Source organism: Talpa occidentalis, unplaced genomic scaffold (assembly GCF_014898055.3).
Source record: "Talpa occidentalis isolate TD23 unplaced genomic scaffold, MPIMG_talOcc4v2.1, whole genome shotgun sequence".
In the NCBI taxonomy this organism is placed as follows: Eukaryota; Metazoa; Chordata; class Mammalia; order Eulipotyphla; family Talpidae; genus Talpa; species Talpa occidentalis.
In genome coordinates, this window is record NW_026555331.1 from 30,963,771 (window position 1) to 30,988,890 (window position 25,120).

General features: G+C 36.3%; 2 protein-coding genes across 2 annotated transcripts in view; one reads left to right on the top strand and one right to left on the bottom strand.

Annotated features, from left to right (window-relative positions):
• RNF19A (ring finger protein 19A, RBR E3 ubiquitin protein ligase) overlaps positions 1-2,458 on the top strand; it is a 45,678-nt gene extending 43,220 nt beyond the window's left edge. Inside the window, 1 exon segment of the mRNA XM_037503225.2 lies at positions 268-2,458. Within this exon segment, the coding sequence (XP_037359122.1) occupies positions 268-958 (691 nt within the window). The 3' untranslated portion in view covers positions 959-2,458.
• The window catches only part of SPAG1 (sperm associated antigen 1), a 55,237-nt gene continuing 30,197 nt past the window's right edge, over positions 81-25,120 (bottom strand). Inside the window, 8 exon segments of the mRNA XM_037503238.2 lie at positions 81-836; positions 8,089-8,235; positions 8,321-8,692; positions 9,745-9,903; positions 15,114-15,240; positions 17,128-17,260; positions 19,979-20,145; positions 24,168-24,320. Coding sequence (XP_037359135.1) covers positions 8,104-8,235; positions 8,321-8,692; positions 9,745-9,903; positions 15,114-15,240; positions 17,128-17,260; positions 19,979-20,145; positions 24,168-24,320 — 1,243 coding nt within the window. The 3' untranslated portion in view covers positions 81-836; positions 8,089-8,103.

Genomic DNA, 25,120 nt, shown 5'->3' on the forward strand with positions numbered 1-25,120 from the left:
GGGGAAAAAATGGAGGCCGTAACGTAGTACCTGGAACATCATAAGCCATAAATGTAGCTGCTTCTACTTTTAATTGAAGCATTATTATAAATACCATTCTTTTATTTTAAATAGTTTTTAAAGTAGAATGAATCCTCTGTTAATTGTTCTGGTACCTTTTATGCAAATCTTTGAATTTTTCACATAGAATCCCCCTTCCCCTTGATGTTGGCTGAATCAAAATAAATAGGAAGTCAGAAATTTATTTTTGTTACTCTTATGTTCTAGAGATGGCAACAGTATGGAGGTGCAAGTGGATATTGAATCAAAGCCATCCAAATTCAGGCACAACAGTGGAAGCAGTAGTGTGGAGGATGGTAGTGCCTCCCGAAATCATCCTGTTGGTTCATCCAGTGGCTTGCCTGAAGGTAAATCCAGTGCCACCAAGTGGTCCAAAGAAGCAACAGCAGGAAAGAAATCGAAAAGTGGTAAATTGAGGAAAAAGAGTAACATGAAGATAAATGAGACCAGAGAGGACATGGATGCACAGTTGTTAGAACAACAAAGCACGAACTCCAGTGAATTTGAGGCTCCATCCCTCAGTGACAGTATGCCGTCCGTGGCAGATTCTCACTCTAGTCATTTTTCTGAATTTAGTTGTTCTGACCTAGAAAGCATGAAAACTTCTTGTAGTCATGGTTCCAGTGATTATCATGCCCGCTTTGCTACTGTTAACATTCTTCCTGAGGTAGAAAACGACCGTCTGGAAAACTCCCCACATCAGTGTAGTATTTCTCTTCTTACCAAAACTGCTTCATGTTCAGAAGTTCCACAGTCGAATCATATTGCTGAAGAACCTGGTAACAGTGGAATAAAACCTAGTGTTGATTCATATTTTGGTGATGCACTAAAAGAAACAAATAATAACCACTCACATCAGACAATGGAATTAAAAGTTGCAATTCAGACTGATATTTAGGCCTATAAATGCTGCAAAATAATTACCACTGAACAACCGTGTTGGAGCTGAGTGACCTACATGTGACTACTTTTAAGTTTCAAGTTACCTGCAAATGCCGGGTTACATAATCATAATGCAGATACTTTTTCTAAGTTCAGCAAAGCATTGTGTTTCATGTGGATTTTAATTACCAAACTGAAATGAAGGCTTTAAAAGTGCATTATTGTAATGACAATAAATCGTTAGAAAATTGTTTTGTGCATTTGCCACAAAACATTGCTTGAAGCACATACTTGTATATTTAGATAGAAATTTGGCTTAATTTATAATCTATATAAAATACTAATGCAATTCTACAGCATTCTTATGAAGAAAACTTGAGACTTAGGGCTTAGTGGTTAGTGACATTTTATTGAAACCGCTAAGGGATACTGTTTAAAGAACCTTGCAGGTTATTCTCAGTATATGATACTCTTTGTAACTTTTTTTTCATAACTGGGCATAAATTTCATTCTCTTCTTCATATGCAATGTGTATATATAAAGCTTAATGCAGCCCATTTGCTACCATTTGGATACTTAGACACTTGGAGCAAGAGTGTGGCAGTTTTTGCTCAACTTTGAAATAGAAAAATACCTAATACTCTATATATCTTGTATATTGTTGATACCGTATTAGAAGTGTAAAGGTAGATAAGTATACTGACAGCACCAAATAAGATGTATAAAACTGCAAAATAAAGTTCCATTAGTTTGTAAGTATTACAAAAAGTCACCTTTCACTAAGGGGAAATTTGCATCCCCTTGATTCTTGGTGCCTTTGGAATAGACTGGATTTTAAGGGCCTAGTTGTTCAAGAATTTTGCTGTGGTGTTTTTCCATAATATCCTCTCTAGCCACCTTGAATTGTTTAGAAAAATATGAGATAGAAAAACATAAATATAATAATGCTGAAAAAGTATTAGCCTACCAAAGACACACTCAGGCTTTTGTGAATAAATTTACATAACCTCAGTTTTTAACATATGGGTATCTTCTCCATTCATGAAATCAGAACATGGTGCAGAGTTTGTACTAAGTACTAAAAGGAGGGTTCCATGTATGGCTGACTTGATTTGCTTTTGCTTTTGTTTATGGGATGTGTTCAGCTGACATAAGCAGAAGTTGGCCAAAATACTGCCTTTACTGTTAAATTCCATATAATTCACTTAAATATAACAGGTTAACCTCAGTGATAGCAGTTAAAATGTTCTATCTTATGTGGTTTTATTTCAAGTATTACCATTTTGGTGCTACTGAGCATTTTCTTTTATTAAAAAGAAAAATGCCATGGGCTGCAGTCTTCTTCCATCACTTTTCTTCACCAGGTCCAGTAATATGCTTATAACACTAGTGCCAGTTATTTTATTTGATAATGCTTATTGTGTTATTTGTATATTTGTTTGCATTCCAGTTTTGTTCAACAGTGAGTGTGTAAAAAGTATACATAAAATAAATGTAAATACTAACATATTGCTGCCTTATGGTTTGTGCATAGATTTTTGAAAGATCATATATATTCATTTTCCATGTGGTAGTTATTCATAAATACTTAACCTTTAGGATGATTCTTCACTCAGTCTAAATGAAAGCATTTGCTGAACTTCTCACTAATATGACAAATTATCCTTTCTATATGTTTAATTCCTGTTTCTCCTCCAGAAGGAAACTGTTATTCATCAACATAAATTGGTTGGAAAGTAAAGAGATTATCCTTATATTATGTAAAAATAAGTATTATAAATTCTCTTAAAAGAAAAAAAGTTCTTAAAAGATTAAGAGATTCTACACCAAAACATTAGTTTATGAAATAGAGCCATTTATATTCAAGTTAATAGTTGTAATCAAATGTTTTCTGTTCTTAGAGCTTTATAATAAACATGCATTGTTTTTCTGTCACATAGTTAATGCCTCATGAAAATCTGTATGAACATGTTGCCTGCCATCTTGAGATTTTGTAAATTATTAAAAAAATTAGATGGAACACTAACACAGCATAAAATAATACCAGATGATGGATGCTATGAAAAATACAGGGTGGAAGATAAAGTAATTGGCATTATTGGCTAGTACTGTTTAATAAACATGAAAAACCAGAAAGATCTCTGCTTAGAGATCTGTGCAAGGATCTGTGAAGGAGGAAATATTGTAGACATACCTAGTGGATGAGCAATACAGAAAGACATCTTTTCCTAGGAAAGTTAACGGACAATTTAGACATCAATCAAAATTGTTTGATATTCCAAATTTGATACCCTCTTGTTTCTCTTGGAGAGTATTAATTTTTCTTGAGCTTTACATTTCCGTAAACACTGCAGAATAACCTTCTTGAGTTCCACCAGTTTTGATGGAATTGCTTTAAATGAAGTTACCCTTATAGAGGTATTTACATCTACTACCAATGTTAAATTTTTTTATTTCTCGGTATTTTTTTTGGATGTCATTTTCTACTTGTTAGTAACATCTAGATATACAACTGATTTTTGTGTGATGAATATGGGAAAATTACTCTTAATTATAGAATTCTCATTACTCTAATATTTTGTAGATTGAGGTTTCTGTGTATGTAACCATTTGTAAATATTTTAACAAATTACAGTGCTTTGAAGTGTCAAGTGCTTTCTACAAACTTAAAATATTAATCTTCAGCACAATCCTGTGAAGAAGGTACTCCCCCCCCCCCGCCCACCCATTTTACAGTTGAGAACTAAGGCAGTTTATCAGGTACTTTCCCCAGAACTGCAATAGCAGGTAAGTTGCAGAACTGGAATTCAAACTTTTGTTTCTTCAGTCTTTACATTGTAGATTTCTTTTTCTGGCCCATTTGCTCTGGCTCTGACAAGTGTATAGTGCTGAATAGCAGTTGTTACAGGGGGCTTGTTACTACAATATTGTTAATATAGATTATTGTTAATCTCAAAGGAAAAGTTTTCAATACTTCAACCATTTATGATGTTACCCCTCTATCAAATTTGTTAGGTTCTTTTCATATCCTTAGTGTGCCAAAATTTAACTTTGGGAAATGGTTGGCTTTTTTTTTTTGCGGGGGGTGGAGGAAAGGCAGCTATTTGGAAGTATAATTGTGATTTATCCTTTTAATGTGTTAATATGGTGAATTTGATCTTTCAAGTGTGAAACTAACCTGCTGGGATAAGCCTCAATATCAAAGTGTACAAGATGAGAAATAAGTCTTCAGTATTTAGTAGAAATTACTGTTTGAATGTTTTGGGGCCTTTTTTTAGTCCCTCTCCCCACTCACCATCCCTTAAACCTGTTTCATCCTTCCCACCTCCCATCCCCTTGATTTCAGAGGCCTTGCTTCATTCATTTCTCCTAATGTTTAATAAGTATTTTGCTTTGTCACCTTGTCCACTATGTAAATAGCCAATATTTGGCTTAGTCTTTCTGACTTGCTTTATTGTACATAATTCCCTTGAACACCCTAGCTATTGCAAATGCTACCAAAAAAAATTGTGGAACATAGTTTTGAGTTGATTGTCTCATGTCTTTGGATGGATGCCCAAGAATTGGATTACTGGGTCTTAATTATTTCCACTTTCCGTTTTCGTAAGGTAAATTCATATTATCCACAACACATCAGCTTACCTTCCCACCAACAGTGTTAATAGGGCTCCTCTTTCTCTCCATCTTCAGCTCCTGTTGTTGGGTCTTTATAGTGTGTGCCATTCTCACAGGTGTGAGATGATTTCATTGTGGATTTGACCTGCAACTCTCTTTTTAAAAGCAATGATGAACATTTTTCCATGCATTAGCCTCTGGATATGTTTGGTGAATTCTGGTTAGATCTGTTATCCATGTATTAATTGGATTATTTGGGGTTTTTTATTTTTAAATTGAGTTTTTGGTGTATCTTTGGCTATCAACCCTTTGTCAGTTGTGCAATGTATGAATAGCTTGTTCAATACAATATCTTTTTAATCAATTTTTATTTTTCTTTCGCTGTGTAAAATCTCTTTGAGGTAATCCCAGTTGTTTTTGTTTTTTATTCCATTACCCTGAAGATCTTTAAAAATATTTATTCCAGATCTTTGTAATAAGCACTTTAGTACCTTTTTTCAGTACTGATTTCCATTGTGTTGACCATGAGACTACATAAAGCATCTCATAGATAAAAAGTCCACTTTATGTTGATAGCAAGTTACCTCCTTTTGCTTATACAGGTGCACACTTTTACCATCCCCTTTTATATTTTTGCCGACATAATTTACCTTTCAACTCTATTTAACTTTTGTACTACAATTGACTGGTCATTACACTATCCTGCTATAGAATTAGTTTTCTAAGTTTGAGTATATTATTTTTCATCTTTATCCATGTAAAAGTGTTCTCATGTTGCTGATTAGCATATTTTCATTTCAGATTGAAGAACTCCTTTTAGCATTTCTTGCAAGACAGGACTAGGGGTGGTAAACTCCCTCAGATTTTATTTGTCTGGAAAAGTATTTCTCCTTCGTATCAGAAAGATAAACTTGCCAGACAGAGTGTGTTGCCTGGCATTTTCTATTTGTCAATACTTTGGATATGTCTTTCCACTCTAATGGCCTTCGAAGGATTTTACTGGGAAATCTACTGATAACCTTATGGGGTGGGGGGGGAGTGGCTCTTTGTAGATTTTTCTCCCTGCCCCAGCTGCATTTGTGATTCTTTGATTAAACAAATACTGAAATGACATGGATTTTATAACAGGTTTCAGGTGTACATCATTACAAATCAATTGATCCATATGTATTTCTCTCTGATTTTCAATAGTTTCATTATTAAAGGGTTTTGAAGGTATTTTTGCACTGAAACAATGGGGGTTATCTATTAGCTTCATGAATCTGATATCTAAGTCTTTCACCACATTTGGGAAGTTTTCAGCTATTTCTTTAAATACTGTTTCTCCCTCTTCTTGTGGATCCTAATTATTCAAATATATGCTCTTTTGTTTGAATCCCATAGCTTATGCAGGCTTTATTCACTTTTTCAAAATTCATCTTTGTTCTCTACCTGTATTTCAAAATTCCTGTCTCCTAAGTCACTTATTTTGTCTTCTATCTACTCTATTACAAATGCTCTATTCAGCTCATTAAATTTTTTAGCTCCAGAATTTGGGTTTCCTAATAATTTCTTTTTGGTAAAAGTTCATTTTGTTCATGTGTTCTCATTCCTATTATCATTGAATTGAATTTTCTTGTAGCTTATTGGCCATAAAACAGCTATTCTGGATTCTTTATCAACTCTATCACTGGATTTCATTGCTTTGAGCTCTGCTGTTGGACAGTTACCTATCCAACAGCATTAGGAACAGCCTAGTCTCAATTTTTTTTATGTTCTTTATATTTCTGCATTGCCTCCTTAAGCCTTTACTTGTCTTCACATTGGGTATGGATAGTTGATGTTGCTGTATCAGGTTTTCTTTCAGCTTTTGAATGTAGGTAGACTTGTTCCACACTTCTCGCTTCCTCTTGTGGCAGAATTCTTAACCTTTTACATCTTTTCTTGTTCTTACAACTCACCATGCTGGCTGCTGGGAGTCTGGTTTTCCAAAAGGTGGTGCTGACGCTTCAGTTTGTGATTTCTTCCTTGTCCACAGACACGGTCCTTTTTATATCTCTAATATCAAGTTACTCTAAATTTCACATTGCTCTGTGTGTGTGGTGAAAACTGTGTCTATTTCTATAAATTCCATATACAGGATGCAATTGAAATATACTCCATTATTTGCCTTTACAAAAAATTTAATAACATTAAGAACAGTTTCCTTTAAGATTACAGTTGAAATACTTTTTAAAGAAAAATGGCAGTTTTACCCACAATAAAAAGGCAACATTTGCCCACAATAATTTTTAATATTCTATAATTATAAAAAAAATAGGTAAAATATGGAAATGAAAGTGATAGTCATCTTTTCACTTCTGAAGAATAAGAAAATGCTCCAGAAAGAGAGAAAAGACTTTAAGCTAGAGGAATAAATGGCAGTAAATTGAATAGAAACATGAAAGTTTTATTCTAAGAAATGCCTTTACTTTAGCCCAGTTAAAGCAGATTTCAATGTAAGGTTCTTCACTTTCCCTTTTACATTAAGGGAGTGTATATGGCCGCGCTTAAAGGAAGAAATAGAAAAGGGAAAGGGCCTGGGGAAAATGGGGCGGGGGGAGGTTGTGACAATTTTTTTTTTAAAGATTTATACAAGAACCGGGGCACAGGCCAGATGTGCAGGAGGGTGAGAGGAGACAGCGGGGAACAGAACAAGCAGACTGATGAAATACACTGCTGAGGGGAGCAGCGGGCAAGACAGGAGAGGTCTGTCACGCCATGTGGATATCTCCACAGCTGGTGGGGATCAAACCAGCACTGCAGAGGCTGCGGACAGCTTCATAGCCCTGTGCTCAACCGCGTGCGCCAGCAGGGAGGACTGACAATTCTAATGCAGGTTTAGGTTGCTTTTATATATTTAAGCAATATATAAGGGAAAGTAGTTTTTAAGATTTATTAAAAGGTGGTAGAAATTTTTTGGCAATGTTTGTTCTTATGATTAGGAAATGTTTCCATCTTTTAAAAAAAGTTTCTCATAAAGCTCTCAATTCATAATTACATTTATTTAATAATGCTTTCATATCACTTCATATTATAAACTTAAGGGTTACATTTCACTTAAACTGTAATCCACAGTAGTATAAAATGAGATTTAGATATGTCTTAGCAGGAAATAAAAGTGATATAATAACACTTAATGATTTTCACTTTTAAAAATGAATTTTAAAGAAATATATTCCTATTAAACATAAGAGCACACTTTCATAACCCAAAGAAATTTACTTAACTCAAATATTTAACAAGTGAGTGATTAAAAGAAAATGTATACTATAAATTAAAATGCATTTTAACAAGTTTCAAATATGCTTATTATTAAATATAAATGGATGTAGGTTCTGGTACATAAGAAAATATTTACAACTAATAAAAGGCAGATTATAGAATATACATGTTCTATGTATAAAAATAAGTAAAATATTTTATAGTCTAAACCAAGGTATCTTTTCTTAGTGAGATTTTACCCATGCAACATTATCACAATACCATCTTATTACCAGTACTGGAACATACATGCATGGAAGAAATCTAGCAATAATACTGGCTTCTTAAGGCCTGTACATCTTCTAAAGTAAAATGTTGGTTTGGTGATTCTGAGAGGTCATCAAATAGCTGTTCAATTTGCTCCTTTTGGCTCTTACTAAGTAGTGTCAACATCATCTGAAAAAGGATAACATTTTTATTAGTATAAAATTTAACAGAAACCCTGAAAAACCAATCACTATTAAGATATTTTGCTACATACCTTAAACCTCTCTGCTTTACTTAGATGTAAAAGATGCTCATACACCAATGAGGGATCATTATCCATAAGATTACTTTTCAGAGCCTGAATGAGGAGGAGCAATGTATCCCCTTCAAGCTTGTTACTCAACAGCACTGGTAAATCTTTTGGTTCAATGACGGTTAAAAGGTGTGCACAGGCTTCTTTATCTTTCCTACTACTGATAGCATTTATAACCTGACCAAATTCATAAGCATTGTTAGGCTTAGCAATCAGTAGTTTTTCATAGTATTCATTTGGCCCATTGCTTGGGTTCCCCTTCTCACAAGCAAAAGAGTCATTGGAGACCTCCTGTAAGGTTCTATGAGATTCCTCTTTGTGGTCTTCATTCACCTTCATGAGGAAAAAATTACATAATGACATAAATAGCAGTCACCACATACATCCCAAGTTATACTTCAAAATGGGAAGGAACTGAAAAAGACTGTATTTTAGTCCAATTCTAAATGAAAAGTGTACAATTGTATTATATAATCTTTTTTTAAGAAGGAAGGTCTTAAGGAATAAAGGTATTTTTTTTTATTTAAACATTGGGAAAGCCATTTTTACACTTTTCCATGAAAAAGCTGTTGTATAAAAAATACCTATGGCAACATCTCATGTTTTTCATGATAAATTTTATATTTACTTATTTTCCCTCACATTTAACAGAGAAGTGACCTTTCAATTCTCTTAAAATAGTTTTCATCTTCCCTTTTTGGGAAAGGGGAGGGGTACTACCTAGCTTCTTTCACATCATACTCTCAGATTCTGTAAGAACCTTGTATGGGATAATAGCATTTATGAATCACAGGAATTTATGAGCTGACATTCGTCACTAAAGGCAAAGCAGAAAGCTTCTACACAAGACAATGGTTATCTGAAATCACAAAGGTTGGTTTGACTGAGGTAGTCTCAAATCTCTGATAAAGCTTGGCTTGTTTGTCAGAGTGCTAAAAAAAGTCTGAGTCATTCTGTAAAACTTGTATAAATTATGGCTTGCAAGATCACTGAAACAATCAGTTCTGTCAGGTTTCTCCAGGTCTACCTCAAAGCAAATCTCAGTGTACATAAGCTGGCAGAACCGCCTGGAGTGGAAGCAGTACAAACCACCTGTCAGATTGGGGAGGGACAAAGAACTTAAGTAATGCAGATCCCAGTACAGCCCATGGACCCAAGATGGGAAATACAATGACTAATTCTCATTGCAGACGAAAGGAAAATTTTTATTACTAGTTAAATTTCTTTTCAATGACCGTATTATTTTTATAGGAAAAGTTTTTTGAAAATTTTAAGGAAAAATTTTTTGAAAATTTATAAAACAGTAAGAATACAACTTTAGAATAAAATATGAGCATAAAATCCAAAAAGAAAAAGCACTTTCAAAGATAGTCAAATACAAATACCTCTTGAATCTCAATTTTCCTTCTCTCCTTTTCTTTGCCGCATGATGTGTTATCAATATTAAGGAATCTGGTTACCTCTTTCAGTTCCATCTTTGCCTCAGCAATATTTGAGTCTAGCAGGAGAACTTTATTGAGATCGTTTAAACTTTTCTGGTAATTCTGAAATTAGAAAGAGAAAATAATTTTCATAAATTGAAGAAGGGGCATGACTTACCTGAGAGGGATGAAGTGAGTTGTGCCAGTAGGTTACCATTAGTATCACTGTCATAAAATTTGGCCAAATAAGGTAAGTCTGGGCTTAAAATGTTATAACTGATAATACAAACTATTGGGTTGTCAGAAAGGTCATGACATTTTCTCTTTGAAAACCAGAAAAAATGCATCATGACTTTTCCAACAACCCAATACTAGTAGTAGTAGTGGTAGTAGTATGTTACAAAACACAGTTGGAACCTTCTATAAGTACTACTGTTATAGGGCAGCCCCGATATTGAACGGGTTGCCTGGCTGCCTCACCCGCGCACTTAAAAGGACTTATTAATACTCCACTACAGGCATACACAAAAGGTTAATAAAAGGTTTATTTACCAGGGAAAAGGAAATAAGGAAAATGTACAACTCAGGGAGAAAATAGGGAAATAAAGTCTTTAATGCGTCCTACTCGATCCGCCGACTTGGAAACCCAAAAAGCACTCTCCGAGCTGGCCGGACGCTGCGAGCTGGCAGAGTCTCAAAATGGGGGACCTCTCCAAAGCCCACGTATCTGGCTTTATACCAACCTGGCTGCTTAACCCCACCCTCAGGTCCCAGCCACCTTCCCATTGGTGGTGATGGGATTTGGAGTTTCCAGTGTCTTTGGCTTTGGCCTGGGGTGGGGGTGGAGTCCACAAAGCCTGTATGGAATTAGCTTTAGGACATCCTTTCCCTGTCTAACAATACTACTAAAGAGATGGCACAGAATCTGGTATTAGAAGTTCAATTCTCTATCACCACAACCTTCACAATCCCTAACACTTGTGGAAACATTTGTTGTCTGCTGACTTACGAATAAATTAAAGAATAACATTCTCAGATTAGCACCTATTATCAGTAGCAGTGAAACTGGAATATGATCCTACTTAACCTTTCTGAGCTTCAGTTTTTTCATCTTTAAAACAAGAATAGCCAAAGTTGCTCTAGTTTTTAGGTTATATCAAGAAATAAATTAATGAGTGATTTAAAAAGTCTATAAAGGGCTATAAAAAGCTGGTTGTTACCATAATATTCTTGCTTTGTAAAACCCTTCAGATTTTGTATATTTTTCAAGTAAACTAGAGTCAACATTTACTCTTCTGTGAAGATTCAGACAATACATTAAAGAAACTTAGGGGGAATAAAAGGAATCTAAGACACAGGGGAATGGTTGCAGAGAAATGCCACAAAATCACAGTCTACTGTGACAGGTTATATTATAGATCCACAGGACTAGACCTATATTTTGATTAAACCAAAACGAATTTTATGAGGTGACAAAGAATTCCAGTGATGTTTAACCTCTCTAAGTATGTCTGACATATCAATAACAGCATGCACTAGAGGCTGAGGCACAGATGAGGAGCTACTGGTTATGTCACATTCCGGGGAGAGCTGTAATGCCACAACCCCTCCCCCACCCCCTGCAACACACTGAACACAAGTGATGTGTCTTCGGGGATAACTTTAAATCTGCTCTAATATTTACTTTTAAAAAGGTAAATTATGTACTATTAGTAAAAATCTCCACATACTACTATATCACAAAAGCACAGCTGGAACCATCTACCAAAAAACACAAATGACAGGCCTCCCAGGTGGCGCAGGCGGTTGAGCACCGCACTGTGAAGCTGTCCGCAGCCTCTACAGCGTGGGTTCAATCCTGGCCGGCCAGCGAAAATCCCACATGGCACAGCAGACCTCTCCTGTCTCTCCCGCTGCTCCCCTCAGCAATGTATTACTTCAGTCTTCCTGTTCTGTTCCCCACTCTTATCTCCGGTGAATCCTCTCACCATCCTGCGCATCTGGCCTGTATGCCGGTTCTTGTATAAAAATAAATAAATCTTTTAAAAAACACACACACACACACAAATGACATTGTATGTGCTAGGCAGGGAACCACCTGTGAGAAGGAAAGGAGTTGGGGCAACAGGGCAAGTGGAGGGAGTACTAATAACTCCCACCATTTTGGTGGGTAATAACTACCCAGCATTTTGCAAGTATTATCTTACTCTCACAATAGCCCTATACATACTTTTATTGTTCCTATTTAAAGATGAGGAAACTGAGGCACAGAGATTATTTGGGGGATGATAAGGGCAGCAGTGAACATAAGGTGGATGCTAATACAGTTGTGGAACTTAAGTGAAAGGTATGAAAAACAGATTTGTGAGTTAATCTTGGAAATGGAGACCAATACCACATGGAAGGATTCAGCATAACTTTTTTCATTCATTTAATAAAGGATGCCTAAAATCAATCTGTCTGGTTGGAGGAGATGTAAGAAAACAGGAAATACATTTCAGTGTGTGTTAAAAGAGACATAATTGTGATGAGAAGGCAGGAGGACTGCAAGAAGGGTGGGAACAGCATCAAGCAGGGAGGGAAGAGAAGAGGAGAGGGCCAGTCTGCCTGTTCCCAGAGCACTCAGGCAAGTTAATTTACTTGATGTGTGGCCACTGTATACATTCAGGTCCTAGGAGCTGAAAACAGATGAGGAGAAAGAACCACCATGACCCCAAATTCCTTATAGTAGCTTACGTCTTATGAGGGGAGACAAATATTAGGCAAACAAGTATGGATTGTCATCAATGCAATTATAAGAAAACCAAGATCTAGAGGAGCCTGATCTCATAATAAACAATCATTTGGTAGTCTCTACTGACTTTTATATTTTAGTAAAGGAGAAAAATTTTAAGTAAAGCCATTGTAAATTGGGAACTGTCCATATATTCCATATGATTGTATATATGTTAATATGAAAAAAGCAAAACTAATCAATAGTGAGAGAATTTAGATGAGTGGCTGCCTGGGAGCGGAGTGTAAAGATACAGATTACATACAACATTGTGGAGAATTAGAAATGTTTATCTTAACTGGAGTAGTAACCACATGGAGATTATATTATTCAAAAGTCAATGACAAAATTAAGGAAACAATCCCATTTATAATTTCATCAAAAAAAGTAAAAGAGGGCCTCCCCGGTGGCGTGGCGGTTGAGTGCTGGGCTGCAAAGCTGCTCACAGCCTCTGTAGCGCTGGTTTGATCCCTGGCCACCCGCGAGGGTCCCAATGGCGCGCAGACCTCTCCTGCCGCACCCGCTGCTCCCCTCAGCAGTGTATTTTGTCAGTCTGCCTGTTCTGTTCCCCACTCTGGCTCTGGTGAATTCTCTCACCCTCCTGTGCTTCTGACTGTACCCAGTGCTTGTATATATAAACAAATCTTTTAAAAAAAAAAAAAAGAGTAAAAGAATTAAATTTAACTAAGTGAAAGATCTGTATACTAAAAACAATATAATGATGATGAAAAAAACTAAAGACACCCAAGAAAATAGAAAAATATTCCATGCTCATGGTTAAATGCTGTTAAAATGTCCATATTACCCAAGGCAATTTACAGATTTCACTTCAATCTCTATCAAAATTACAATGACATTGTTCATAAAAATAGAACAATCCTAAAATCTGTATGGAACCACAAAAAAAACCCCAAAGCAATCTTGATCTTTACAAAGATTTTGATATATAAAGGTATAGGCATTATATTTCTTTGTATATTTTGGTATACAAAGGTATAGGCATTAGATTTTCTGACATCAAACAGTATTACAAAACTATAGTAATAGAAACAGTAAGATTTTGGCATAAAAACAGACAGAGATCAATGGAACAGAACAGAGTCCAGAAAACACATGCACATAAATGGTCAATAAATTTGTGACAAGGGAGCTTGCAAAAGAATGACACTTGACCACTGTCTTACACCATATAAAAATTAATTCAAAATCGTGAATCTAGGACCTAAAACCATAAAATTCCTAGAAGACATTAGACAGTAAATTACTTGATATAAGTCTTGAATTTGGTACCTAAACACTAACTTGAAAAGATACCTGCATGTTTATCACATCATTATTTACAAATAGCCAACATATTGATAAGACATAGGTGTCCAGTAATTAATGGATTGAAATCCACACACTGTTATTCACCCATAAAGAAGGAAATCCTGTCATTTGTGACAATATGGATGGATTTTGTAAGTATGTCAGACAGAAAAATCAAATATTTTGCATATATTTAGAATTTTTAAAAAACAAAGCTCAGATACAGTGAACAGATTGGTGGCTGCCACAGGTGAAGGGTTGGATGGGCAAAACTGGTAAAGGTGGTCAAAAGAAGTAACTTCCAGTTTTAAAATAAGTAAGTCATGGGGGCGTAAGGTCCAGTAGTAACTATGTATTTGAAAGTTGCTAAGAGTATATAGGCTTATAATTCCTCATTACAAGAAAAAAAATACTGGTGATGGATGTTAACTAGACATTGTGGTGATCATTTTGCAATATAAACATGGAATCATGTCATATACCTGAAACTACCATGTCAATTATATCAATTTTTAAAAGTCTGAGAATAGGAGAAAGCCCTGCATGCTTATGAAGTGTGAATTTCATTGTATTAGCCCTTAGTGAAATTGATTTTTAGAAATTACCATTTCAGGAAATGCCATTTCCCAGTATGTCCTGATTTTCCCTTGTGATGTTATTTTCTACAAACATGAACATTCAAGTTTTCCATGCAGAAGAATCAAAACAAAGTGTAATTATACAATTATACACTCCTGTCATGAAAAGTGACATGGTTTCTTAGAGAAGAACACCATTCTACAGTCTCACACTGACCACCAGCCAGTCAAAGGCCCAGATCACTGTGAGGTTTGCAACTTCTGAAATGTCTCTACCAACTTCTACTGGGTGACCCACCTGCCATTCTGATGTCGTCCTCCTACTCCACAGATAACCCCAGCCCTTTGCCGGAGGAATCCAGTGGCATAGCTCGTGACTATTACATAACTCAGTAACAAACCTTCCTGTCCCTGAAAGTGGACCTAGTATAACAACATTCCTCAGATAATTAAGAAATAAACTCTAATTTTTGAGCTGGGAGGAATGTTAGAAATTATCAAGCTCCACGCTATAGTTAAGGGAAATTTGAGGCCTTTTCCAAGGTTTCAGGACTGGGGTTAAATCCCAGAATAATCTCACTCCTGTTCCATGATCCCAAGACTTACGTTCATGAAACCCACATGATGTGGGTTTCAGAGCCAAAACTGATAAATAAAAATGAAGATTCCCTCACCTTGAGTCCTTTGTGAGCCAGAGCTCGCCTATAGCAAGCTTTCACATTCCCGTCATCTATCTGAAGGGCCTGATCACAGTCCTGCTTTGCCTCTTCAAACTGGCACAGCTTCAAGTAACAGAGAGCTCTGGTGTAACATAATGGAACTCAGTATTATAACATTTTACTCCAATTATCACATTTTCTTGCAATATATATAATCATGGCGCTGGGAACAAAACAAAACAAGACAAAACACAGTTCCAGCCCTCAAGGAAGATGTGGTCTGGAGGAAGACAATTAAAACAAGCAAACATAATAAAGTCTGTATCAGATGCTCTGGGAGCACACCCGCTGAGGATCTCATCAGATCTGGGAGGGCTAAAGGGAGGGGAGGAATAATCAGGTAAGACTTTCTAGAAGTGGCATTTAAATTGATGCCTAGAATACAAATGATTATTGAATGCAACGGTACTGGGCTGAGAGTTAAGAGGTAGGGAGGGGAGAATAGAGGGTGAGGGCACAGCACATGCAAAGGTATTAAGGTGAGAGAAAACATGGTGAACTCAAGGAACTGAGAAAAAAATGCCTCATGGTTAGGTTAGAAGAAGAGGCAGGTCATATCATAAAGGGTTTTGTGTCATGAATCAAGGAGGTTGAGTTATATCCTGAGCTGAGGAAAAGTCCACTGAAGGGTTTTTAAATAGAGGCTGACCTTTTAACCATGTTTTAGAAAGATCATTCTTGCTGCCACCTGGGAATGGAAACAGAGGGAATAAGACATGCAGGGCACTATGCAAGGTGTTGCAGACATGAGGAAGAGAAGGTGGTAGCTCAGAGCAGGGAGTGTTGTTGAGGGGGAAGAGGAATTTAGGAGGTAGGACATCTGATTTGCTGGCAGGAGATGACAGCCCATCAGGAGTGCAGAGGGAGGAGAGTGCTCAGGTCCAGAGCTCAGAGATAGAGGTTTGGGGCATGGTAAATGGAGTTAGGGATAGGATGAAACGGTCCAGAAACTGCATAATGCAAAAAAAGGATCTACACTTTCAGAACCCTAAGAATACCAAAGGGAGAAGTCACTTCCAGGGAAAACCGAGTGGCTATTAATGACCAATATGGCAAAAGTTGAACAGAGCATACAAATATTTATTGAATATAAAGACAAAATTTTTGCAAACTAGTATAGTATAGAAAAAACACATACAAAAATAAGGGAGTAAGAGGTTAAATTTAAAAGGATTCATGTGAAATAGCTAGGAGAAATTTGTGCTGAGTCCTGATTCTTTAGGAATAATCCTTTATTCTCCCTTATCACCCCAGACACTAGTCTCTAAAAATCTCCAAATTGTCAAATACAAGTATCTTTATCATAATGTGGCAAAAAAAAAAAAAAAAGACACCTAGGCAGCATTCTAGAACAATTTGCCCATTCCTACTGTATACTAAAAGATGCTGGCACGCTGAACACTTCAAGAGAAAAAAAAAGACATTGCTTCTTAAGCCATCAGTTTGAAAGACAACAGATTCCTGCGGCCACCACGCTGGGTAAAGCTCAGGCCACACAACCAAAAAGTGCCAGATCACAAACAATGATGTAAACGAATGTTACCTCAATTAAAAAAAAAGAAAAGAAAAATGTGGAAAATTAAAATTCTATATCCACTAAATAGCAATTGCCTATTTCCCTTTTCCCAGCCCCCGGCAACCACCCTTCTACTTTCTGTGTCAATGAATGTGGCTATTCTAGGCACTTCATATAAATGGAATCTTGAAGTGAAAAACACGAGCATCCCAGTCAAGGTGGTGACCGCAGCGGCCTACAGGAACCCCGAAGACCAGAGATGACATCAGCCCTCTCACCCCTCTTCTCCCCACCTTGTTTTAAATCTCTCCAAGAACTTCTATGGCTTCACCTCTTTGGAAAACATTCAGTTAGGACAATTTGCTATGTAAGCCATGGGAAAAAACTCTGACAATTAATGCATCTATAGCTTTTATCAAAAATATTAACATAAGAAAGTTACAAAGAACTTGCCTGTTTGTGTAAATGGCACATTCCTTATTGTTAATCTTTAAGCATTCACTGTATTTACTAAGGGCACCTTTATAGTTTCTGTCCTTTACACATTGATTTCCTTCTTCCTTAAGGGTTTTAAACCGTTTTTCATCTATGGGACCCCAGAAGAAGAAAAAAAAAAGGTAGAAGTAGTCATATAAATAAACATCTCTATAAAATTTTAAGTACATCTGGAAAATTACAAATTAACTTGAACACACAGCATGCAGAGCTAAAAATCTATCCCTAGAACACTGTACACAAATTAAAAAGATAAATTGGCTATCAATAAAAAAAGGCTATACAATTATGACACAATTGTTTTCAAATTAGAAAGTAAAATAACAGGAATGATAGTGATCCATACTGGCATGCGTTTTTTTCTCTGCTAGAGACACAAATATCTACAAGTGTTTGGTTCAATAACTATTTCATTAACAAACAGCCTCTTTCAAGCCTCAGAAAAGACATTGGCCCAGCACCCCAAACTTCCTAGGAAAAACCACACCTCCTTCACTCTCTGCTCCAGTGGTTTAAGACAAATTGAACCCCACAGCTGTCCCATTTTGAAGATAATGCTTCTTTTCTTAGTCAGTACATTATATTCCCTTGACCCCAATAGTCTACGATTGGTGAAGAATGGGTCTATAGGAGTCAATAACTACAATAAGATTTCTGTAGCCGCACGTGGAAAAATAATTCTTGCTCTTTCCCGCATGATTTGAGGATGAAAGATTTTTGCCATCCTGTGATAGAAAGAGAGAGCCTGTCTGAGAATGGAGGCAACAGAGCAAGAAAGAGGCGCCGAGATGGAGATCTGAGAAAGAATCAAGAACCCCTGAGGCCTGATCCACATGTCCCTGCAGCTATTCTTAGCATGAACTTTCCCAAAATAGGTACAAAAAAAAGTACCTCTTTGCTTAAGTCATAAAAGGCTGGGTTTTCTATTATATGTAATCAAACATGACCATTACCGTTACCTATTATCTTAAAGTGATTATGGTTTACTCCCGGCTCAGGATCCTCTTCTCTCTTCCTAAGGGTACCTCAGTATTCATTCATCTATTGCCCATCTCCTGTTCAGTTTATTCAGGGAAAGCTGTCCCCTCTGATCTGAAATCCAGGCCTAAGCCAATCGGGGGCATGGCATTTCTTCATCCTAGGGACTCACTCAGAAATGGGTCCCTGACTCTACTTGAGCTGAGAGATTAACAAGATAAAAAAGTTAGGGCTTTAGGGCAACATATTTCCTCAACCTTAAATTAATGCCACCAAAAGAAACAGTGTTTTTCTCCCTCTGGACACTGATAAGCACAGATATGGAGCCTAAACTGCTAGTGCCATTGTTTCTAGCCAGAGTGTGCACCTGATGAGCAGTTCCTGATTTTAGAGCCCAAAATGGGCCCTTTCAGTGACACAAGCTAAAAGCTTTCTTTATGGTTTAAATCAACAGATTTCCTATTACTTGTAACAGGAAAGATATACGATATAACAGTGTTACATCTTCTAACACACATAAAATATCAAAATTTAAAGTTTTAAACATATGTATTAGCTTTACCCTATGGAGAAACTTTAGTAAGAAATAAAAGCCCATAACTTAAAATTTAAAAATATATCCTTAAATTCTTACAATCTATAAATCTTCTGATAGATATACTCAATTTATCGTATAAGCATAGAAGGTAAACAATCCTCTTATTCATTCCTCTGGACCAATAGCATGAAATAGTTAATTTTTCCTATTTTACTTCACAGTAAATTTTTGCCCAATGTTTCATGTTTCAAAAATCTTGCACATGGGGCCAAATGACACTCCCCATGACTCATGGTATATAAAACCTAAAATAGATTATTACAGAGGATTTTTTTCCTAAGTTTGCTGAAAAATTTTCCCCAATGTCTTTAAGCCTTTGGTATCCAGTCTCACTAATAATTAGCAAACCAATACAACAGAATGAGCTCATTATATGTATGTTATGATTTGCCATCACATACCTAAAATGAATTAGTACATGCATTTTGTTAATGAAGATATCCTTTATTGAGCAAATGCTTGATGCTAGGCTTCATTAAAAATAGAATCTAGAAAAATGGAGATCTTCATGATTTTTCTAGGACTGCTAAATCATCTAAAAGCCTTGGCAGATGTCTGTTGCTGCCTGTTCTTTTTAGGTAAGGAAGAGGATGGGACATCACAGCTCAGGAACCTCAGGGAATCTGTAAGACCAAGCTCAACCTGGGGACACACATGAAGTTTACAAGCAGGCAGAGGAAATAGGGCCTTAGCTGGCTTTAAAGCAGAAAGCAAGACTGAAGGAAAACTTACTAAATGTGTGAAGTTATGAGGTAGGCACTATGGGAATGCAGTATCTTAACTAGGATATAATAGGCCGGAGGAAATACCTGGTAGATTTATCTGCTCCAGAGTTTATTTTGTCTTACTATCTTAAGCATATCAGTCTTATTATTTTAGCTTCACCACATATATGGTGTAGTAGAGCGCTGTATGCTATTTAATTCTTTTTGTTACGCCACCGTCAACATTTGTCACGTTACAGTAAGTTCTCTCAGTCAGCATGCACTATTTTATATGCAGATATCCATTTATTCCCAACAACTGCCTAAGATGGTTTTCATTTTTCCCCCTTTCACATATACTAGGACACTGAAGGTGTAAAACAACTTCTTAAGAGTCCGTAATTAGAATAGGGATGCAACTTAAACCCAGGTGTGATGCCAGAATTCATGCCTTCATCCTGCTTTACCATGAAAATATACACAGAGTTCAAGATAACCCTCAGAAGAAATGAGCGCAGGCTTCCCTCACCTGCAAGACTGGGTTGGTGATGGCTGCAGGAATCTCCCACCTGGTCTGGGGACATCTCTGCTGCAGGCTGCCAACCTCGCACTTGCACAGAACTGGGCACAGTAGGAATGGCTGACAGTTTCTCCCGCCAGGTTGGTCCATCCAAGTCCATTAAAATTCTTGTTATTCTGAAAAGAACATAAGTTTTCTCTCTTACTCATAAAATTTGCTTTTTTATTACCGAAGTTCTTCTCAAGGGTAAGATACTCTGCATCTGTGTACATCCCTGTAGAAAACATAATCTTGAGCCATTTTTTGTGTCACATAAACTGTCTTCAATAGGACTCTTAAAAGTTGCCATAAACAATGTAACTTTAGATTCTTTTTGTGTCAAAAGAACAGGTTTAGGCATTTCTATTTTAAGAACTTTTCAAGTGTTTAGATTAATTTTTGAAAAAATGAAATGTAACACTAAAATTTAGGAGGCCTAGAAGAAATGTCCCCCATAACATTTCTGTAATTACTGCAATGATAATATATTACCCTTGAGAATAATCAGAAGTACTTTAGAATTTTTAATGCCCAGAAATGTACATTGTTGCATCTTCAGTACACAGAAATAATTGTCCTTCAAAAAAAAAGACTCGTATGCCTAAATTCTATGCTGAAACAGGTATATAGCACAGGATGCTAAAACTGACAAGCGTTAGCTGTCATGTAGACTACTGCTTTTTCTTAAATGTTTATATGCAGCTAAGATACTATTTTTTTCATTTCTAACATTCCCCACTTCTTTTGTTTTCATCTTAATAAAGATGAAAGAATAGGAGATTGGATTCTGCTCCGAGAGCCCCTCTATTAATGACATTTGCTGGTGACCATCAGAAAACTCAGATTAACATCCTCAATTACCATTCTCATCATTTTAAACACACAAAATGACAAATGTAGATTTAAAAACAAAACTGAACTATGTCTTTGAGATGAATCTTATTTTTAAAAGGTGTACCCAAGACTGAGAAGATCTATTAATTATTAGTAAAATGCATCCAAGTTAGTTAAATTGTAATTTGTAAGTGAAAAAAATTATATTTCTATAGACGAATATATAATAACATACTTTCCCTACAGTTTCTGAAACTGAAATTTCAATAGCAATCTTTGGTTTCGATAACCAAGTCTTACATATTTGATACAGAAAAAATTGAAAATTGGTATGCTACAACCCATTACTGCAGAAGAAAAAGAAGTTTTAGAGAATAGAATTTTCAAGCAAAACTTGTATTACCAGCAGAGAGGAAGGAAGAAGCAGCTGAAAAGAGATGATGTGTTGCCAGGGAGTAAATAAGTATATGCAGGGAAATGTAATATATAAGATTCCTGGAGAGGAAGAGAGGAATATGGTTAATGGAAGACAAAAAATAAACAGATGTTTAAATTAAAAAAAAATAAAACAACAACAAGAAGCAGCTGTTGCTTAGAAGGGAAAGCAAGCATAAATATGGGATTCATACAAAGGAATAGTGAAATTTTTAAATGAGTATTTTGTAGAAAATAGATACGGCAAAAGCAAAGTCTCATTTTACAAAATATCAGTAAGAAGCATTTAATTTCAAAAGTGAAAAGTCTTAAAAATTTGTATAAAAGAACGTTTTGGAGTATATGTAAAAAAAATACAAAAGCTAAACATAGAATTAACATAAGATCCAGCAATTGCACGCCAAGGTATACAACAAAAGGAACTGATACCAGGTTTACATACAAAAACCTGCAGGCGTATATTCACAGCAGCACTATTCACAATAGCCAGAAAGTGTTAATAACTCAAATGTCCATCAGCTGACTAACAGCTAAACAAAATGTAATGTAGCTGTACAAGGGAGTATTAGTCAGCCATAAAAAGATATAAAGTACTCACGCTATCGTACACCATGGATGAGCTCTGAAAACGTTATGCTAAGTAAAAGAAGCCAAATACAAAAGGTACATAGTGTGTGATTCCACTTATATGAACTATTGACAACAGTTAAATCCAGAAACAGGAACAAATTAGAACTTGCCAGGGGTTGGGAAAGGCAAAATGAGGAGTGACTGTATAATGGTGTTGCAGTTTCTGCTTAGAGCGATGAAATGTTTTAGAACAACAGTTGACTCCTAAACAATTCATGGACTGGGTAACTTTTGACTCCCCACAAAACTTAACTACTAATAATAGCCTCTTATGATGGAAGCCTTACCAGTAACATGAACAATTAACACATATTTTGTATATTATATACTGTATTCTTATAGTAAAGCAAGTTACAGAAGAGAAAAGGTTACTAAGAAAACCATAACAAAGAGAAGATATATTTATGGTACGGTATCTATATTGATAACATAAGTTTACTTTGTGTTTACAAGATGAATCATCTATCAGTATCTACGACCGATATAACTAAAAATGACCTATCAAGTAAATCAACTTTTTCTTCAATGTCATGATTTTTCTGTTTCTTGGAAGCACTTCCAGCATCACTAGTTGTGTACTGTGTGGGACCAATGGCTTTCTTCGGGGTTCACAGCATTACACTTAACATGAGAATCTGAGAGATCACCTTTTACTACAATGTGCTATACTGGAGAGATGAAAGGCTCACATGGAGATGATTAGCATAACACAAAGATGTAAGTGAAGATACACAGCACTTGAGGTCACCACAACAGCAACAGGAAGTGGCCAGAGAATTATTATAGAAGCATAGTAAACACTACAGTTAATTTCATAGTTTGTGGTTTAATGCCACATCTTTACATTTATTTACATTTCTTTCAATTGCAAATGGCTATGTAAGGTCTCTGTGTGCCTAAATTTTCATAAATTTTAACTTTTATAACAAATGTATTAATTTTATGGTCAACAAAATAGACCTCTTCTACCTATTTATCTATCTCTACATATATATCTTATTTATGACATACCTAATATTGTCTTAACATTTTTCAGTATTTCTTAGCTACGTGTTTTGTCTGTTTTTTCAAATTGTTACAATTCTCAAAAAAAATTTCCAGTATATTTTTAAAAACCTGCATCTAAGTGGACCTGCACACTTCAAACCCATATAGTTCAGGGGTCACCTGGAGAGAGGTGGTGGTGGCATGACACTGTGAGTGTACCAGAAGGCCACTACACTGCACACTTTAAAATGAGTAATTTTATGTTTTGTGGATTTTACTTCAATTATTTCTTTAAAAAGCGTAACATAGACAGTTCAGAAATGTGAGGAATCAAAGTCTTTTTTGCATATTCCTTCTTTCAAACCATTCAGTCTCTCAATACAAAAGGCTTTCTCAAATATCTTTTCAATAGGCCCCTCCTCTGTCAGAGAATTTCAGGCATCTTTCCACTTTGTCTTACTAGATCCCCTAATGCCTAATGCCGTGAGAAGATCCTATTTCCCCAACTATCTCAGACACCATCACACAGAGGATAGTCAAATTAAAAGCAAAGTCCCGAAGCACAAGAGTGAACTTTGGTCCTCTCCCAGCTGCAGAACGCATTCTCTCAACATGTTTTATGGAGGGTCTCTCCTAAACTAGGTAGAGCAGCCACAAGGATGAGCAAAGCACAGTCCTGATCTCAAGAAACTCCCAGTAGAGCGAGAGAATTTTATAAAATGAGAGGGACAGAGAATTTACAAACTCTATGGAAACTGGGTAATGACAGACAGTGTTCTGGGGACACAGAGTGAGGAACCTCAGTGCATGTGAGGTGGGGGAGATGGGTGGATCAGGAAAGTAGTTTCTTAGAGGAAGCAAGTCTGCTCCTAAGAGACCACAGGAAATTGCCACCCAGGGGTAAAGGGCCTGGGGCCCACAGAATAGAGCTGCAGGTGACTGGTAGTATTATAAATACTGAAATTCCATGCTTTTCAGCAGCACTAGAGATTTATACCCTGTGTGATTTAAAAAAAAGAATATTTACTGAACAGTAATAAATGGATGAGGAAACAAATGAAAAGGTACTAGAGGACAACTTAAAGTGTATCAAGGGATAGTCAGAAATTAAGTTGGAGAGAATTATTTGATTTTAATGGCATGAAAGAAGGCAAGCATTCACATAAAGTAAATAGCTGAGAAGATGTCAACACTCTTGAAGGAGGGGAATAAAAGTAATCCAATTCCATTATAAAACAACTAGACCTGAGGTCACTGCTTCAGATTAGGTTACCTGTTAATACTGTCATTTGCTATCTGGATTCCATAGTCTATTTGCAACACTATCTTATAATCCACATAAGCCTTCCGATATTGCTCTAATGTTTCATAGGCCGTTGCTCGTCGCAGGAGAGGTTTGAGTGAAAATGGATGAAGATCCAGAGCACTAAAAAAAGACAAAAATTATTACAAATCATTTATTTTGAAATGCTCTCTTTAACTTATACTAACTGAATGTATACTACCATACTGACATACATACCTGATATTTCATCTTAGGGACCTGGTGACATACCAGAAAGGCAAACCCAGAGTAGCAAGGCAGTCAAATCTGTGGTTACTTCCTTTCTTTAAAACCAATACCGAACCACACTGGCATTTACTCCTCCTCCTCCTCCTCCCCCCAGATTAAGCTCCAAGGCTGCAGGAAGAGGGCCTCACACAACCCCTCCCCACACACCTTCCCCTCTGAAGACTCTTCAACCCACCCCCTCCCCCAAGGTCCCTCCTACTTCCCCAAAACCCCTCCCCTCCCTAGTGCCCTTCTCCTTTCTTCTCCTTTCAGATGTCCCAACAGCCCAGCACCACACACAGAGTAAGCTTTCAATTGGTTCTTATTAATGATGGATTAAAAGGAAAATTCTTTTTTGCACCAATGTATTTAATAAGGTATTTAAGCAAAGAACCACAAAATTTGAATTACATTTGGAAAACCAGCTCTCTGAAAGGTAACAGTTTGTTGTGATTTACTTGATACCAAAGGGCTTCCAAACAGACAAGGGAATCAAGAAACTAAGCAGACTATCATTTTTAATAAGTCGTGAATTTTCATCTTGCACTTCAGTATTTCCAAACTTAGAGATGTATTTCAAATTATGTTCCCTGGTTTTTGTTTGACGTGACTATTTAAAGTTACTTCACAAATAAATGCACGCCATTATATTCTGAGGTAAAGCACACAATAAA